At 52.2% G+C, this 17,126-nt stretch overlaps 1 protein-coding gene across 1 annotated transcript in view; it reads right to left on the minus strand.

The window, feature by feature from the left end:
• Nucleotides 1–17,126, minus strand: part of LOC149364372 (mite group 2 allergen-like Ixo r 2) — a 38,704-nt gene that overhangs the window by 4,959 nt on the left and 16,619 nt on the right. Inside the window, exon 3 of the mRNA XM_089574308.1 lies at nt 16,713–16,885. Within this exon, the coding sequence (XP_089430434.1) occupies nt 16,713–16,885 (173 nt within the window). The remainder of the gene's footprint in view (nt 1–16,712; nt 16,886–17,126) is intronic.

Below are 17,126 nucleotides of genomic sequence, written 5' to 3' on the forward strand. Positions count from 1 at the left end.
GGAAAACCCTTCCGAAAACCACTCCTGCACGCCGAAATGCCAACTCTGCAGCAGAGACCACATACTCGGAGACAGCAAATGCAAGCTAATACATCGCACACCGTACGAGGTCAAGAAAAGATACTGGGAGAAGAAAATGAGAGAACAGGAGGCCGCGGCAGGAGCCAGCGACCGATCGCAACAGTCACGGGTGCACCAGAGCCGCCCACGCACTAAACCAGGCAGCGAGGGGAGCGGCTATATAGTTCGGGACAACTCCTTTCCGAGTCTAGGAGGAGAACAACGACAAACTTCCCGGGGACGGAGCGCCTCCAGAGGAAGAAGCAGATCCAGGAGACGTTCGAGCTCGAGAGACCGGACCTCCAGCCGGGCCCGGGGAGGATCAACGGCCTGGGGCGGCGAAAGCAAAGGGGTGAGTTTCGCGAACATGGTCTCCCAGAGCGATGCCAGCAATAATAAGAAAGATAAGGAAGATGAGGGAAATAGAAAGACTAACGAATATCGTTAAAAATATGAGTGATACGATCTCCAGTCTTAAGAGGGAGATACAAAATCTAAAAACAGCCCTGACTACGGCAGAGGCTAAGCCAACGGCAGTTGTAAGCACTCCCCAAACAGGGACACCATCCCTGGTAGCAGCTAAAGCACAAACCTCACTAAATAATAGCCAGGAGAGCGAAAGTAACATGGTGGTCGAGGATGCCGTCCCGCCCCCATCCAAGCGCAGAATCAGGGAAGAGAGCAACTCAGACCTGACTGTGGACGAAAAGCTAAACAAGCTAGAAGCCAAAATGTACAGACATTTAAAAAATTTCGCAAAGGAAAGGGATAGGAAACTAGAGGATTTTGCTAACCAAATCCAGAACCAAATGCAGAACCATTTCCATTTAATAACTGAGGCACTTCAGCAGCTCAAGGGGGAAAATTCCGTCATACATGCGCGGCTCGCTAAGCTTGAGGAGAATATCGTCAAGCTTAGCAATGGACAGATCACGCAGTAGTACCCAAATTTGGCAGTGGAACTGTCGCGGATACCGACGCAAGCTGCCGGTGCTATAAAGCGCCTTGTCGATGCTCGATACAGCCCCGCTGGCAGTTGCGCTGCAAGAGACCGGCGGTCCGGCTAAACTGCAAGGTTATCAGGTTTTCCATAGCAATAGGGGAGACAAGTCAAGGGTATCAACATTAGTCAAGAGAAACGTAGCAACAATAGAGCACGATCTAGAAGACAACGTAATCGAAAACGTCTTCGTGGAAATTTTAACAGGAAAGAAGGGAGAATCAAACACTTTTCTCTTAAACATATACAGCCCACCCAAACAGAGGAAGGTTAGGTTTAGGGCGATAATTAACAAAGCACTTAAAATAGCCGAAAACCAACCCCTAGTCATAGTAGGCGACTTCAACGCCCATCACCCGGAATGGGGGTACCTGAAAGAAGACCCAAAAGGGAGACAATTATGGGAGGATATACACAACCTGTGGGACTTACGATACTAACAGATTCGGAGCACCCCACACGAGCCGGAAATAGCGTCAGCGTGGACACTTCACCGGATTTAACCCTCGTTAGAAACGTAGGAACGGCGAAATGGATTAACACGGAACAGAACTTAGGCAGCGATCACTATGTCATAGCAACAGAGATAAGAACCAAGAACAAACAAATTGGCAAGAAACAAACCCCTACGACGATCACAGAGTGGGACCACTTTAGGGAGCTCAGAGGAAACAGAGACGAGACAGTCATAAATAATATCGGAGAGTGGTGTGAAGCAGTTAAGAAGGATGCCAGAAAGGTAACCAAAGTGCTAGACGTGGAAAAAGCCCCCGAGATAGCGGACAGCCGACTACTACACATGTGGGAAGCCAAACAAGGCATGGAGCGCCAACTAAAGAAACAGGGCAGGAACAACCGCAATCTCAAAAGAAGATTGGCGCGGCATAATAAAGAAATAGAGGATTACGCGTTTAAACTGTGCGAACAAAACTGGAATAGCAAATGCAACGAAATGGAGAGGAGCATGAATCTCCCCCAGACGTGGAACATTCTTAGGCATCTCATAGACCCCAAAAAATCCAAGACCCAAGCAAAAGTTACAATGACCAAAGTTAGACACGCGTGTGGGGAATACGATGACGAAAGCTTCATACGTAAACTAGCTGAAACCTACATAGGAGACACAAATAAAAGCCGGCTTCCCGATTATGAAGGAGCCCCGAACGAGGCCCTGGACGCGCCCATTACGGTAGCCGAGGTAAGGGCTGAAATAGTCAGAATCAAAACCAGATCGGCTCCTGGTCCAGACGGGATTACGAACACAATGTTAAGGAACCTCGACGACAACTCCATAAAGGCCCTCACAGGTTACATGCAGGAGTGCTGGGAGAAGGGCGAGATTCCCCCGCAATGGAAAACGGCCACCGTGGTCCTAATACCTAAGCCTGGGAAGCAGCCGCAGATAGGGAACCTCCGACCTATATCCCTCACATCGTGCGTAGGAAAACTAATGGAGCATGTCGTCCAAACCAGAATATCGAATTACATGGAAAAGAATAGGAAGTGGCCAGATGAGATGTATGGATTCCGACCACATCTCAGCACACAAGATGTCATGCTGCGACTAAAACATGATATCATTGACTCTAGAACCAAGGATGCAAAGGTTATCCTAGGTCTCGATCTCAAAAAAAGCCTTTGATAACGTCAAACATGGGGCAATATTGAAAGGACTAAGCCACGCCGCAGTAGGCCACAAAACCTATCGCTACATAAGAGACTTCCTTACAGATAGAACTGCGAGCATAAGCTTCCAGGAGATTAAATCCGGAGAAATAAAGCTGGGAAGCAAGGGAACCCCTCAAGGGTCGGTGCTATCACCCATTCTCTTTAACATGGCCATGAGAGAACTCCCGGGGGAACTTGAGAAAATTGGCAACCCAAACTTAGAATATAGCCTGTATGCGGACGACATTAATCTATGGATCAACCGAGGAAGTGATGCAGAGATTAACCAAACCCTACAAGCAGCTGCCAATATAATTTCGATGTATGCAGAAGAAAGGGGCTTAGAATGTTCGCCCGAAAAATCTGAAATATTCATATATAACGATAAGGCTCTGAGGAACAAACCACCCTCGGAAATTCAGATTTCTGTAGGAGGAAAGGAGGTACCCAAAGTGGACACAATCAGAATCCTAGGCCTTTATATGCAATCAAATGGAAAAAAACATGACAACCATCAAACAGCTTGAGAGCCACGTGATGCAGACCCTCAATCTCATCAAATGTGTCTCGAGCAAAAGAGGCGGTCTTAAAGAAAAAAACCTACTTAGGCTCATGCAAGCTTTCATAATAAGTAGAGTCAGCTACGCTACGCCGTACCTAAATCTCAAAGCAGCAGAGAGGAACAAGATCGACGCTCTCATAAGGAAGTGCGTCAAGAAAGCTCTAGGCCTGCCCATGTGCACATCCTCGGAAAAACTCCTATCACTGGGCATACATAACACGCTTACAGAGCTCGCAGAAGCGGTCCATACATCACAGCTAGAGAGACTCAGCATAACACATGCCGGAAGAGCCACACTAGCCAAAGTCGGACTCAACACAGATAGGGGAACTAGACAGAGGGAGGATATCGACATGGAGATTAGGAGCAATCTCAGGATTCCCCCCTTACCCAAGAACATGCACCCAGAAATAAACAAGGAAAGAAGACAAAAACGGGCACAGGTGATAGACCGCATCTACGGTGACAAGCCTGAGGAGGAGGTCGCCTACGTAGACGCAGCGGGTGATATACATAGTCAGTACACGACCGTCGCGGTAGTGAACGGAGCAGGTAGCCTCATTACGGCCGCAACCGTCCTAGGGACAAACACTGAGACGGCGGAGGAGGTCGCAATAGCACTAGCTTGCGTCGGTTCCAAAGCTAAATACGTCATAAGCGACAGCAAAGCTGCAGTCCAAAATTTTAGTAGAGGGAGAGTCTCTCCCCTCGCTGCCAAAATTTTAAGACAAGAGACATTGAATAGAACAATCAATATAATCTGGACCCCCGCGCACGAATCTGTCCGTGGCAACGAGGCGGCCCACGAGGTGGCTCGAGATCTCTACCACCGAGCTGCACACGACGGTCCACCGCTCGCAGATCACGGGAGAGAAGGGCGACTAATTTCCTGTCAGGAAGTTACAGAATATTATAGACAACATCGCAGGTACTTTCCCCCGCCTAGCATAGCACTCAACAATCAACAGGCGGTGGCGTGGAGGCGTCTACAAACAGATGTCTACCCACACCCAATTCTATGCAAACATATAATTCCTGAAATAGAAGACGATAAGTGCAAGAAGTGCGGAGCGAGAGGGTCCCTCGACCACATAATATGGGAGTGTAGCCAATCCCCAGGCAGGGCGAAGAACGTTAATAGTAGAGACGCCTGGGAGACCTTGCTCCGGAGCTCGGACCCTGAGCTCCAGCTCACCGCCGTCCGACTGGCTGAAGAGGCCGCCGGTATACAAGAGATTCCGGCCAGCATCTGACGCGACTACCCCATGCGGCCGGATCTCTCCTGATCCTCCTCCCTAAACTGAGGGTATGGGACAGGGGAGGTCTGGGTGAGGTAGTCTCATTCTGTTGGACAATAAATGTTTTTCACTCACTCAATCACTACGTCTTGCTCGTCGGTAAATTGGTTTTTGAGGAAAGGTAATGTATCTGTCTCTCATATATCGGTGGACACCTAAACCTCGCCGTAACGGGAAGGGAGGAAGATGGGAGTAAACGAAGACGCCGTATTCACTAGACGCGCCATCGAACTGGCATGGCGGAGTGGTTAGCATGCTCGTCTCGCTATCCAGAAACCGGGGTTCGATTCCCGAACTCGACCAATTTCCTACTCTGTTTTGTTTATTTATCTGGCCTGACTAGAAAGGTTAATTGGGCTAACTGGGTAATTAAGCTGTAAGACGGGGGTTTATTAAAGGCACTGGGACCTTATTAAAGGAGCAGGGCGGCAACAGTCTGCGGTCAGCCAAAGCGAGCCCAAAGCACGCGCAGCGATGGCACTGCCGCCGCTGCACAGAATGTTCGTCTTCGTCTTTACAATTGCCCCCGGGGAGAAAAGGAGCCAACCTGGCGACTCAGGGCGCAGGCAGGACGGCTGGGTCGTAGAATGGCTTGAGGCGCTGGACGTGAACAGTCTCGCGTCCACGACGGCGGCGATCAGAAGACGGGTTGAGAGGTTCGACAGTGTAATTAACTGGAGATGTGCGCTCCAGTACGCGGTATGGGCCATGGTACTTGGCAAGAAATTTTGATGACAAGCCCGGATCATTTGTCGGAATCCAGAGCCACACAAGGGAGCCGTTGGCGAAGTGTGGTGTTGTTTGGCTGAGGCCATGCGGGATTTCTCTCTGCACTGGGTGTCAGTCGTGAGAGCACGGGCGATGCGGCGACAGTCTTCGGCGTGCCGGGCGGCTTCAGAAAGAGGTGTATACTCGGAAGCATCGGGTTGGTACGGGAGAATGGTGTCGATGGTAGCAGAAGGGTGACGGCCGTAAAGGAGAAAGAAAGGAGAAAAACCGGTAGTGGACTGCGTTGCGGTATTGTACGCGTAGGTTACATACGGAAGGACAAGATCCCAGTTTGACTGATCTGAAGAGACATACATAGACAACATGTCACCGAGGGTACGATTAAAGCGCTCGGTGAGACCGTTGGTTTGCGGATGATATGCGGAGGTGGTTCGATGAATTATATTGCACTTGGTGAGCAGTGCTTTCACAACATCCGACAGAAAGACGCGGCCTCTGTCGCTCAGCAGTTCGCGAGGGGCGCCGTGACGAAGGATGAATCGGTTTAAAATAAACGAGGCCACCTCTGAGGCTGTGGCGGCTGGAAGGGCTGCGGTTTCGGCATACCTTGTCAAATGGTCAACCGCGACGATAGCCCAACGGTTGCCGGCCGAAGTGTACGGGAGGGGACCGTATAAGTCAATGCCGACGCGGTCAAATGGGCGTGGCGGGCAAGGCAGCGGCTGCAATTCTCCAGCAGAACGATGAGGAGGTGGCTTGCGACGTTGACAGGTAAGGCATGACCGCACGTATTTGCGGATGAATGTGTACATGCCACGCCAATAATATCGTAGTCGGGTGCGATGGTAGGTCTTGAACACTCCGACATGACCACACTCCGGGTCAGCATGAAAATGGGCGCAGACTTCCGAACGAAGGTGACGAGGAATAACTAGCAACCACTTGCGGCCGTCGGAGGTGTAGTTGCGGCGATAAAGGAGGTTATCACGTATTGAGAAATGGGAAGCATGGCGGCGAAGAGCGCGCGAAGGCGAAGCAGCCGTAGGGTTGGTGAGGAAGTCAATAAGAGAAGAGATCCATGGGTCGGCACGCTGCGAGGAAGGCATGGCGCTGATGTGAAGCATCGGTGAGGAGGCGTCGAAGGCGGAAACGCTGGAAATATTGGCTGGAAGTGGGCAGCGGGATAGAGCATCGGCGTCTTGATGTTTGCGGCCAGTACGATACACGACGCGAATATCGTACTCCTGGAGGCGAAGGGCCCACCTCGCGAGGCGACCGGATGGATCTTTCAGAGAGGAAAGCCAGCATAGCGCATGGTGGTCGGTCACGACTTCAAACGGGCGGCCGTAGAGGTAAGGGCGGAACTTGGTAAGGGCCCAAACTATCGCCATACACTCTTTTTCAGTGACCGAGTAGTTAGATTCAGCCTTTGTTATCGTGCGGCTGGCATAGGCAACGACATATTCGATGAACCCAGATTTGCGTTGTGCGAGTACGGCGCCGATGCCTACCCCACTTGCGTCAGTATGGACCTCGGTAGGTGCGTTTGGGTCGAAATGGCGCAGTATCGGCGGTGCGGTGAGGATACGGCGCAAAGAATCGAAGGCGTCGTCACAAAGTGGGGACCACTGTGAAAGATCGGAACTGCCGGACAGAAGTTGGGTCAAAGGTGCAGCAATTGAGGCAAAGTTGCGTATAAACCTACGGAAGTAGGAGCACAGACCCAGGAAGCTGCGCAGATCTTTGATAGAAGTAGGTCGAGGAAACGCAGCCACAGCACGAAGTTTAGCCGGGTCCGGACGGACACCGTCCTTAGAAACAACGTGGCCTAAAATGGTAAGCTGGCGGGCGGCAAAATGACACTTCTTTAAGTTGAGCTGAAGGCCGGCGTCAGAGAGGCAGGTCAAAACGTGCTTCAGTCGGGAGAGGTGAGAGTCAAAGTCAGGCGAAAACACGACGATGTCGTCGAGGTAACAGAGGCAGGTCTTCCACTTCAGGCCACGCAGAATGGTATCCATCATCCGCTCAAAGGTGGCAGGAGCATTACAAAGGCCGAAAGGCATCACAGTAAATTCATATAGGCCGTCAGGGGTTACAAAGGCTGTTTTGGGGCGATCGGCCTCTTCCATGGGTACCTGCCAGTACCCGGAGCGTAAATCTAAAGAAGAAAATATTTCGGCACCTTGCAAGTAGTCTAGCGCGTCATCGATGCGTGGCAGGGGATATACGTCCTTGCGCGTGATCTTGTTAAGGCGGCGGTAGTCTACACAGAAACGGATGGAGCCGTCTTTCTTTTTGACAAGCACAACTGGCGAAGCCCAAGGACTGCTTGAGGGCTGGATGACGCCGCTCTTGAGTATTTGGTCGACTTGATCTTCAATCACTTGGCGCTCGGTTGTCGACACACGATAGGGGCGCTGCCGTAGAGGAGCGTGGGCACCTGTGTCGATGCGATGTGTGACAGTCGAGGTTTGGCCAAGGGAGCTGTGATGGCAGTCGAAGGAGGCGCTGAACTGGTGGAGCAAGTGGAGAAGCTGCGTGCGCTGCGGCGGAGGAAGATCTGCGTCGATGGAGCGGAGAAACAGTTTTGTAGAGGAAGGAGTGGGCGTAGAAGATGGTGGGCTGAGCGCAGTGAGACTGATGTGAGATGTTCCGTCAGTCTCCTCACTGGTTATAATAGACGCGATGGGTTGGACACTGCCGACACATTCGCCACTGCGCGAAGCACTAGGGCAGGAGAACGGGTTACAGACCCACAGTACGGATAGGCCAGCAGAAATAGTCAGAACGGCGTAAGGCAGGGGAAGACACTTCCGGCGGAGAAAACTATGAGCGGGCGTAAAAAGTACAGTGTCATCACGAAGAGGGTCACAACAGAGGCGCACAAGGACGGAAGAGCACGGAGGCAGGTCGACGTCTTCGGCGACGAGGGCTTTAATACATGGCGACGAGAGAGCAGCGTCCGGCAGCGATTGGGGCAAGGCAGAGAATCCGACTTCAGCGCGAGCGCAATCTATGACCGCAGCATGACGAGACAGGAAATCCCAGCCCAAAATAACATCGTGGGAACAAAACGGCAGGACGACGAACTCGATCGTATATAGGACGTCCTGAATCAAAACTCGTGCTGTGCAAGCTGCTGACGGCTTGATGTACTGAGCGCTGGCCGTGCGCAGCGAGAGACCGGCAATTGGCGTCTAAACTTTCTTCAAGCGGCGACAAAGTTTTGCGTCTATTACTGAAATTGCGGAGCCAGTGTCGACAAGGGCCATGACAGAAATTCCCTCGACCGAAACGTCAATAAGGTTCGCAGGTGACAGCTGAGGTCTTTGGTAGTTCGACAGGGACGCAGTTCTTGCCTCACGAACTGCGGCATCTAGTTTTCCTCTTGAGAATTATTAGGTCGACGACGCATCGGAGAGATGGAGCGGCGTCGCGGCGAAGGGGAACGGCGATCGGCAAGTGGTGAGCGGTCGGGGGAGAACGGACGAGTCGACGGACGGGACTCAGCAGACGCAGAGTACTGACGCGCTGGAGGCCAGTACCCGACCGGCGGTGCCGAGACTGGGAGACGGCGACGACAATAGCGGGCTACGTGCACAGGCAATCCGCAGGTGTAGCAAATAGGCCGGTTATCCGTCGTGCGCCAGGGATCTCGGCCTCGTGGAGAGGGTCTCATATAAGGTGTCGGCGCTGGTACGGGCACTGACACTGTAGGGTACGTAGGCGGCTGAGTTTGAGCAACGACCTCGGCGTAAGTCAGTGGACGGGTGACAGATCTTGGGACGACGTTGGCATAACTCGGAGGCGTGGCGACAGGTCTGGGAGCGGCGTGAGCGTACGTCAGTGGAGCAGCGACATGTGATGGTGAATGGGCGGACGGAAGCGCCTCAGCAACCTGCTCGCGAATAGCATGTTGGAGAGCCGGGGCCAAATATGGTGGCGACCCCTGAGGGCTAGGCAAAAGAGAAAGCTGACGGGCCACCTCCTCACGCACAAAGTCTTTGACTTGCTGCAGCAGAGAGGAGTAATCAGCCTCGGGTGTCAGTCCAGCAAGTGACTCTACATGAGCTGAATGCTGACGAGTCAGGACCCGCTGCTTCCGCAGCTCCTCGAAGCTCTGGCACAGCGTGATGACTTGTGAAACGGTGCGCAAGTCCCGCGCTAGCAGCATTTGAAAGGCGTCATCATCAATACCTTTCAGGATCTGCTTTATCTTGTCAGCTTCCGTCATGCCGACGTTCACTCGGTTGCAGAGGGCGATTACATCTTCTATGTAGCTAGTGAAGCTTTCGCCGACCTGCTGCGACCGTTCACGCAAGCGCTGTTCGGCACGGAGTTGTCTGACGGCTGGGCGACCAAACACTTCGGGGAACTTCGTCTTGAAGGCCGACCAAGTTCCAACGTCCCCTTCATGGTTGCGGTACCATAAATTGGCGACACCGGTAAGATAAAAAATGACATTGTTTAGCTTAGTCTCGTCGTCCCATTTGTTATAGAGACTCACACGTTCGTAAGACGCGATCCAATCTTCCACGTCCTGCTCATCTGTTCCGCTGAAGACAGCCGGGTCCCGCTGGCGAAGGGAGCCGGCACAGATGACAGTCGGTGGACCTGCTTGCACGGCTTGATTTTGGGTGTCCACAGGCATAGCAGGTGTTGGAAGAGTGCGGTTACGGAGCTCCAGAGCCGATATCGTTACCCGGCGACTCCACCAAATGTAAGACGGGGGTTTATTAAAGGCACTGGGACCTTATTAAAGGAGCAGGGCGGCAACAGTCTGCGGTCAGCCAAAGCGAGCCCAAAGCACGCGCAGCGATGGCACTGCCGCCGCTGCACAGAATGTTCGTCTTCGTCTTTACAAAGCAATTAATTAAACTCAGTCACACTTACTTGGAGCATAACAATACAATCCCTTTAATTGGTTGCATGGTTGCTAGCCAAAGTACAATTGGCCCCGTTTGAAATTCGCCCACTATGACGTCATGACCGTTTCGACCAATCGAAAAGCGTGACATTTCTGTCGACAACTGCTGCTTACAACGATGAGGCATTAAAGGCTTCCGCCTTAAAATATTCCGTGCTCAGCAATTTTAAGGCGGAATCCTTTAATGCCTCATCGTTGTAAGCAGGAGTTGTCGACAGAAATTCACGCTTTTCAATTGGTCGAAATGGTCGTGACGTCACAGGGCGCAAATTTCAAACGGGGCCAATTGTACTTTGGCTCGCTATGTACTCTCGACCACTTAACGCGACCTCTTGCCAAGCTCTTCCCGGCGAATAAAATGTTTTACAATCAATCAATCTCGTAACAAATTAAAGGGATCGTATAGTGATGCTCCAACTCAGTGGGACTGAGTTTGGTTCATTGCTTAATTAACCAATTAGCCTAATTAAGCTTTCTAGTCAGACCAGATAAATAAAAAAAATCTGTGCCTCCCCCTTAACCGAGTAGGGTAAGCATGAAATGCAGAACGATGCAGAAGCGTACGCGGACATGACGAGACGCAGGCCTGACAACTGTCTAAAGTGCGTAGAGGCGAAAGCGTTTTCCGCACCACTTTGCCTATGTGACACTGGTGACGTCACCACTGGATTACGTCACACATAATTGATGACGAAGTAATGACAAATTACTAATTGGTGACTGATTTCTGATAATGACAAAATACTAATTAACTGCTAATTAATGACGCTTAAGCTTCGCCTTTAGGAGTGGAACGCGACAGCGTGTTGCAGCGCTGCCAAGCAGTCCACGGAACGCCACCACCCGTTCGGCGCGATGCCCATCGAACGCGACGCTTTTTGAGGAAAGGAAATGGCGCAGTAATTCTTGGTCATCTCGATGGACACCCGAACCGCACGGTAAAGGAAGAAGGGAGGAACGCCACCACCTGTTCGGCGCGATGCCTTGCCCTTTGAACGCAACGCTTTTTGAGGAAAGGAAATGGCGCAGTAATTCTCTGTCATCTCGGTGGACACCCGAACCGCAACGTACAGGAAGGGAGGAACGCCACCACCCGTTCGGCGCGAAGCTACCGGCGCTTGTATGCCGGTCCTGTAGGAGGGCTTAGAGAGTGTCTCGTTAAATCTCGTACGGTGCCCGGATGTTCTCGTTTCAGTGCCCGGATGAGTGGAATTCAGTGCCCGGATGTTGGCTCTCGGTCTCGGCGTGACGTCACACTGTCGACAACGGGAGCTAAAAGCATTTCATGCTTAATAAAACCGAGAAAGAATTTGGTCGAGTTCGGGAATCGAACCAGGGTCTCCGGAGTGCGAGACGAGCACGGTAACTACTCCGCCATGCCAGCTCGATGGTTTGGAATGAACAAAGGCGAGTCTAGCTAAATACGGCGTCTTCGTTCACTCCCATCTTCCTCCCTTCCCTTACGGCGAGGTTCAGGTGTCCACCGAGATATGCGAGAGAGATACATTTCCTTCCCGCAAAAACCAATTTATCGACGAGCAAGGCGTAGAGCCGAACGGGCGATGCCGTTCTGTGGATTCCCCGGCAGCGTTGCAGGACGCTATCGCGTTCCACATTCAGAGAGAGAGAGAGAAAACTTTATTTACAGAGGAATTCGGGGCACGCCCCAGGGTCCCCGCACGACCCCACTGCACTCAAGTGTTTATGTTCCGAAGGTCCATAACACTGGCAGCACGGCCGGTGGCGATGGTCTGCACGGCCGGGTCCTCCGAGCGCAGCAGGGTCTCCCAGTCCTCCCAGGTCTTGAGATTCTCTAGGTCCCGCGGGGGAGGGTCCGCCGGGCAGAGGGAAAGAATGTGGAGGGAAGAAGCGAAGGGTTCTGGGCATAGGGCGCAAGCAGGAGTGGGGAAGGAGGGATGATAGTGGGTTAGGGTAAGGGGCGAGGGGAGAGTATGTGTTTGTAATCTGCGCCAGAGTGTTGCGTGTCTGTTATCTAGGGAGGGGTGGGGCGGGGGGTAGAGCTGGCGAGAGGCTCTGTATGCCTGGGTCAGCTCACTGAATGAGTGCATGCGATCCTTCGTGAATCCCCGATCCGAGGCCACCTGAGCCCGGTTTAAAGAACCTCGGGCTAAAAGGTTGGCGGCCTCGTTTCCGGGATTCCCGGAGTGCGCGGGCACCCATATCAGCTCCACTTGGCGGGGCGGGGGGGCATCGGGCGAGTCCAGTATGCCAACAGCAGGGACATGGACTCGGCCTCGAGCAAAATTTAGAATCGCAGTTTTAGAATCGCTTAAAATGTACCGGGCTTCCGTGCGGGTTATAGCAAGGGCAATGGCGGCTTCCTCTGCAGCCTCTGGGGACGTGTCTGGAGGGAGAGGTAGTGTGAGGAGGGCGGATAAAGAGGAGTCCACCACAGCTGCTGTCGCTTCATCACCCGTGCAGGCAGCGTCCACCCACACGGCGTCCGGCTGGGGGCCGTACGCTCGATGGAGTGCCTTCGCACGGGCTTTACGGCGCTGCTCATTGTGGGACGGGTGCATATTCCTCGGGAGCGGCCTGATGAGGAGCTCTCGGTGAAGGGATCGTGGGATGGCGAGGAGGGTTGGGTCGTTGGCCGGTATTTTGATTCCGAGGGTGTCCAGGATATACCGACCTGTGGAGGTTTGTGTGAGCCTGATGTATTGGGCCTGTCGGTGGGCCTCCACCAGTTCCCCGATCGTATTGTGGAGGCCCAGGCCTAGTAATCTGTCTGTGGGTGTGTTGAGGGGAAGGTGAAGTGCTACCTTGAATGCCTTGCGAATCAAAGCATCCAAAGCGTTTATGTCATGTTTGGATAGATGTAAGTATGGGGTAGTGTACAGCACACGGCTGAGGACAAAGGCATGAATGAGGCGACATAGGTCGCGCTCTTTCATGCCTCTATGACGTCCAGAAACCCTGCGGATGAGGTGCGATATCGCGCCTACAACCTGCTTGAGTTTCTTGAGGGTGGTGGTGTTTTTGCCATCGTTCTGGATGTGCAGGCCCAATACACGGAGGGTTCCAACCTCAGGTACCGGGTCACCATTCAGTTCAATGGCAATGGGGGAGCGGGGGCAGCGGTGGTTTTTAGGCCGGATGAGGAAGAGTTCGGACTTCTCTGGGGAGCAAGACAGTCCGATGGTCCGTGCGTAATTTTGGGTGAGGGTGGCTGCTTCCTGTAAGGTGTTCTCTATGTCTCCGTCACTGCCGTGAGTGGTCCACAGGGTGATATCGTCAGCATAAAGAGTGTGCTTCAGGTGGGGAGTAGTGGCCAATTTTCGGGCGAGGGGGATGAGGGTAATGTTAAAGAGAAAGGGGGAAAGGACGGACCCTTGAGGGGTGCCGATACTCTGAAGAGTGTAGGAGGGGGAAGACAGAGGGCCGAAGTGTATCGCGGCCGTGCGGTCAGTGAGGAATGCTTGAATGTAGGCATACGTGCGCACACCCACATTCAAGGGGGATAGAGCAGTCATGATCGCCTGATGTTCAATGCGATCAAAAGCTTTGGAGAGATCCAAAGCTAAGACTGCCTTGGTGTGACCCGGAAGAAGCGAGTCGAAAATGTCGTGTGAGAGTTGCAGCATAGCGTCCTGTGCGGATAGATGGGGGCGAAATCCTACCATGCTATGCGGGTAAAGATTGTTGTCCGCCATGTGACTTGTGAGTCTCGCTAACACAACATGCTCTAGGAGCATCCCAAGGCATGAGGTTAGCGAAATAGGGCGAAGGTTTTTAAGTGTAAGTGGTTTGTTGGGTTTAGGTATGAATATTACCTTCGCGTGGCGCCAGGACTGCGGGAGGTTACCCTCCCTCCAGCACTGGTTGAAGTATTTCGTAATGTGGGTGATCGATTGGTCATCCAGATTACGGAGCATGGAGTTTGTGATTTGGTCTGCACCAGGTGCGGAGTTGGCGCGGAGAGTCAGGAGGGCCGCTCTGACATTCAGAGGTGAAGCTTAACATCGTAACCACACATCAGTGACACTAGCAGCAACACCGCGCCTCTCCGCGCTATAGGTCAACGAAGCGCTCCCCTGAATTTTTTTCTCAAACTAATTCCCCGCCTTACAAAGGCCTGCTACGCAATTCAAACGCGCAAGCTTGATACAAACGCGCCGCCTTTTTGGATGTGCACAGTTAAAATTTGAACGCGCAACTCTTCAGCCACCGGCACGCTTCCTTCCGAGGCGTCCTTAAGTGGACTGCACCTGAGGAGAAACCTTTCAAAGTGCTGCCTGTATTTCCAAGCTTTACTGCCAGATACTCTAAAGTGGTGATAAATTCCGCTAGCTAAGTGACTCTTTTAATTAGTAATCATAATATGAGAAACTGCAGGCCCAGAAAGAGGCAACAACGCCGATTTGTTTGAGGTTCTACAATATGTTAGTAGGACGAGAACTTTGAGGCTACGCAGAGAGTAAAGGCGCAGTAAATCTCTCCCTTCTCAGTGGACACCTGAACCGCGGCGTGAGGGATGGAAAGAATGAAGGAGGATGGAGTTGAAAACCACCTCGACGGGTGTCTTGGTACGACTGGCTGCGTTGACCTGAAGGAAAGGAAACTTCATTTTACTCTAGTGCTTTTTCCTGTGGTTTGGGGGCATCTTCAGAGACGTTCTCTTCTCAAAAGTCTTCTGTGTCGAAGTCGTCCACCTCTAATCAATGGTCGGTTGCCCTCAGTCCAGGGCTCTGCTGGCCACTGCCGCCCGTTGAGCTCGCTGTACCAGACCTTGTTGGTCTTCACGGTGGTCGCTGGACAGCAGAGTTTCCCATTGCTCCGCACTCGGGTTTTGTATTTTCAGGACCGCGTCTGTTTTGGCAGGCCCATGTGATGTGATATAGAGTGGGTTTTTCGCCGCACGAGGGACATTTGTCCGCGTATATCGTAGGGTGCACTTTGTAAGCTTGTGTAAGAGCCTGTTTGTAATTTTCTCTAAGTGACAGCTTCTTCTCTGCTGAGAAATTTGTGCGGCGGGGGATATCGCATTCTTCTGCCTCTGTAGTTTTCTAGTATGGCCGAGTATTCCTGGGGTGCTGGCGCGAGTTCCGTGGTCTCGTCGGTGTGCTGAGATCGTTTGTTTATGCTTGCGTGACGTCAGCAGGCATTGTCAGCTGCGACTGCGATAGTGGATCTGTGGTCGTGTGACGCGAGTGTATAAATTGCGCCTCTCCCGTAACCGAGAGTAGAGTAAGCATGGAATGTTTACGGGCCTAACACAGGCTCCATTGCTCGGCTTAAGCAGCTGTGACGGTGGCGGCATTGAAATCCAGGACGATGCAGAAGCGTACGCGGACACGACGAGACGCAGGCCTGACAAGAATGTATATGCAGCGCGTTCGAATACTACGCGAGCGTGTATACATCTGCCTGCCAGAGGGGGAAAGGGCATGAAGGCCCTGCGGCCGGTCTTTTACATGCGTGAGTGCAGGACCGCAGCGCCATCCTTTGGGGAGCGCGCGAAAGCAGTTTTTCAGCCGAAAGCCCTGGAGCTCCCCTCTTTCTCTAAGCGGCCTTCTCTCAAAGCCCCTAACAGATCACGTATGACAACGAAGTGTATTGTGGCATGTATGTGCTTTTTGCACGCGTTATTAGAAATCGGAAATTATAATTCCGTGCATTATCAAATGCACAGCTCGACTGATATCTTGATAAACATTGAGAAGACAATGGCAGCAGTTATTTTTTGTGACTCGTTTGGAGAGCAACCGGCGCTTGTATGCCGGTCCCGTAGGAGGGCTTAGAGAGTCTCGTTCAAACTCGCGAAGTCTCGTACGGTGCCCGGATGTTCTCGTTTCAGAGCCCGGATGAGTGGATTTCAGTGCCCGGATGATGGATCTCGGTCTCGGCGTGACGTCCCCACAATGCCGACAACGGGAGCTAAAAGCATTTCATGCTTAAAATTGGGAGGACACTTTGGCAACTAAAGTGTTGGGGACACTATGCCGAGGACACTATGCCGTGACGACTTCCGGTGGGTGTAACGTCACATCGTTCCCGTGGCTATATCGATACCCAAATTATCCATCTTTCCCGGATCTCAAGTGTTAATTACGCTTAATTACATATTTTTCTATCTAATTTGACACAAATCCAACGTTTTTCCGACCATTCTGTGACAATTTTCACTATGCCGTGACGACTTCCCGTGGATGTGGCGTCACAGAGTTCCCGTAGCTATATCGATGTCCGCGCTATTTCGACGCAATTTCGACATTTTTGCCTATAATTAACTAATTAACCTACAGTCAACAAACTTGCCTACTAGGTTCCTTTTTACCTCCTCTATCTGAAGCAACCAATGGTTTTCTTCTATCTTTTTTAGTTCCCGAGTTAAACGCGTATGACACGCTTTGTTAACAGACGACAGTATGAGCCATTAGAGGATTTCGCCTTAAAACGTCCCATACACAGCCATCCCTGGAGAAATAAGGCATGTTCGCTTCCTACCGGCGGTGCGTAGATGGGCACGTGCACCGTCATGGTGCCCTGGTACCGGCGGCCCTTGACGATGGGGCAAGGGTAGGCCTCCTTGCACAGGTCTCGTTCGATGCCCGGCACGGGAACCGTCAAGCCAAACAGCTGCATGGTGGGCTCCAGCCGCAACCACTTGCTGTCCTGGTCTGCACAGACCACCGAACAATACAATTAACAACATGCCGTCGAGAGCGGGAGAGATGCCCACTTTTCATAGGCGCTACATACCGCCACAGCCCATATGAGTGTGTTAGCAAAGTTGCATTACATTAACAAATTTCCATACGACGAAGAAACGCTACAGGCTGTGGGGCCCGCCGCACTGAAAAGAGCTAGCAAAAAAAAAAAAAAAGAGGTCGACAAATGCAGAAACTAGAAATGCGGACA

This window comes from Amblyomma mixtum, chromosome 2, assembly GCF_055824585.1.
Source record: "Amblyomma mixtum isolate Tamu chromosome 2, ASM5582458v1, whole genome shotgun sequence".
Classification (NCBI taxonomy): domain Eukaryota; kingdom Metazoa; phylum Arthropoda; class Arachnida; order Ixodida; family Ixodidae; genus Amblyomma; species Amblyomma mixtum.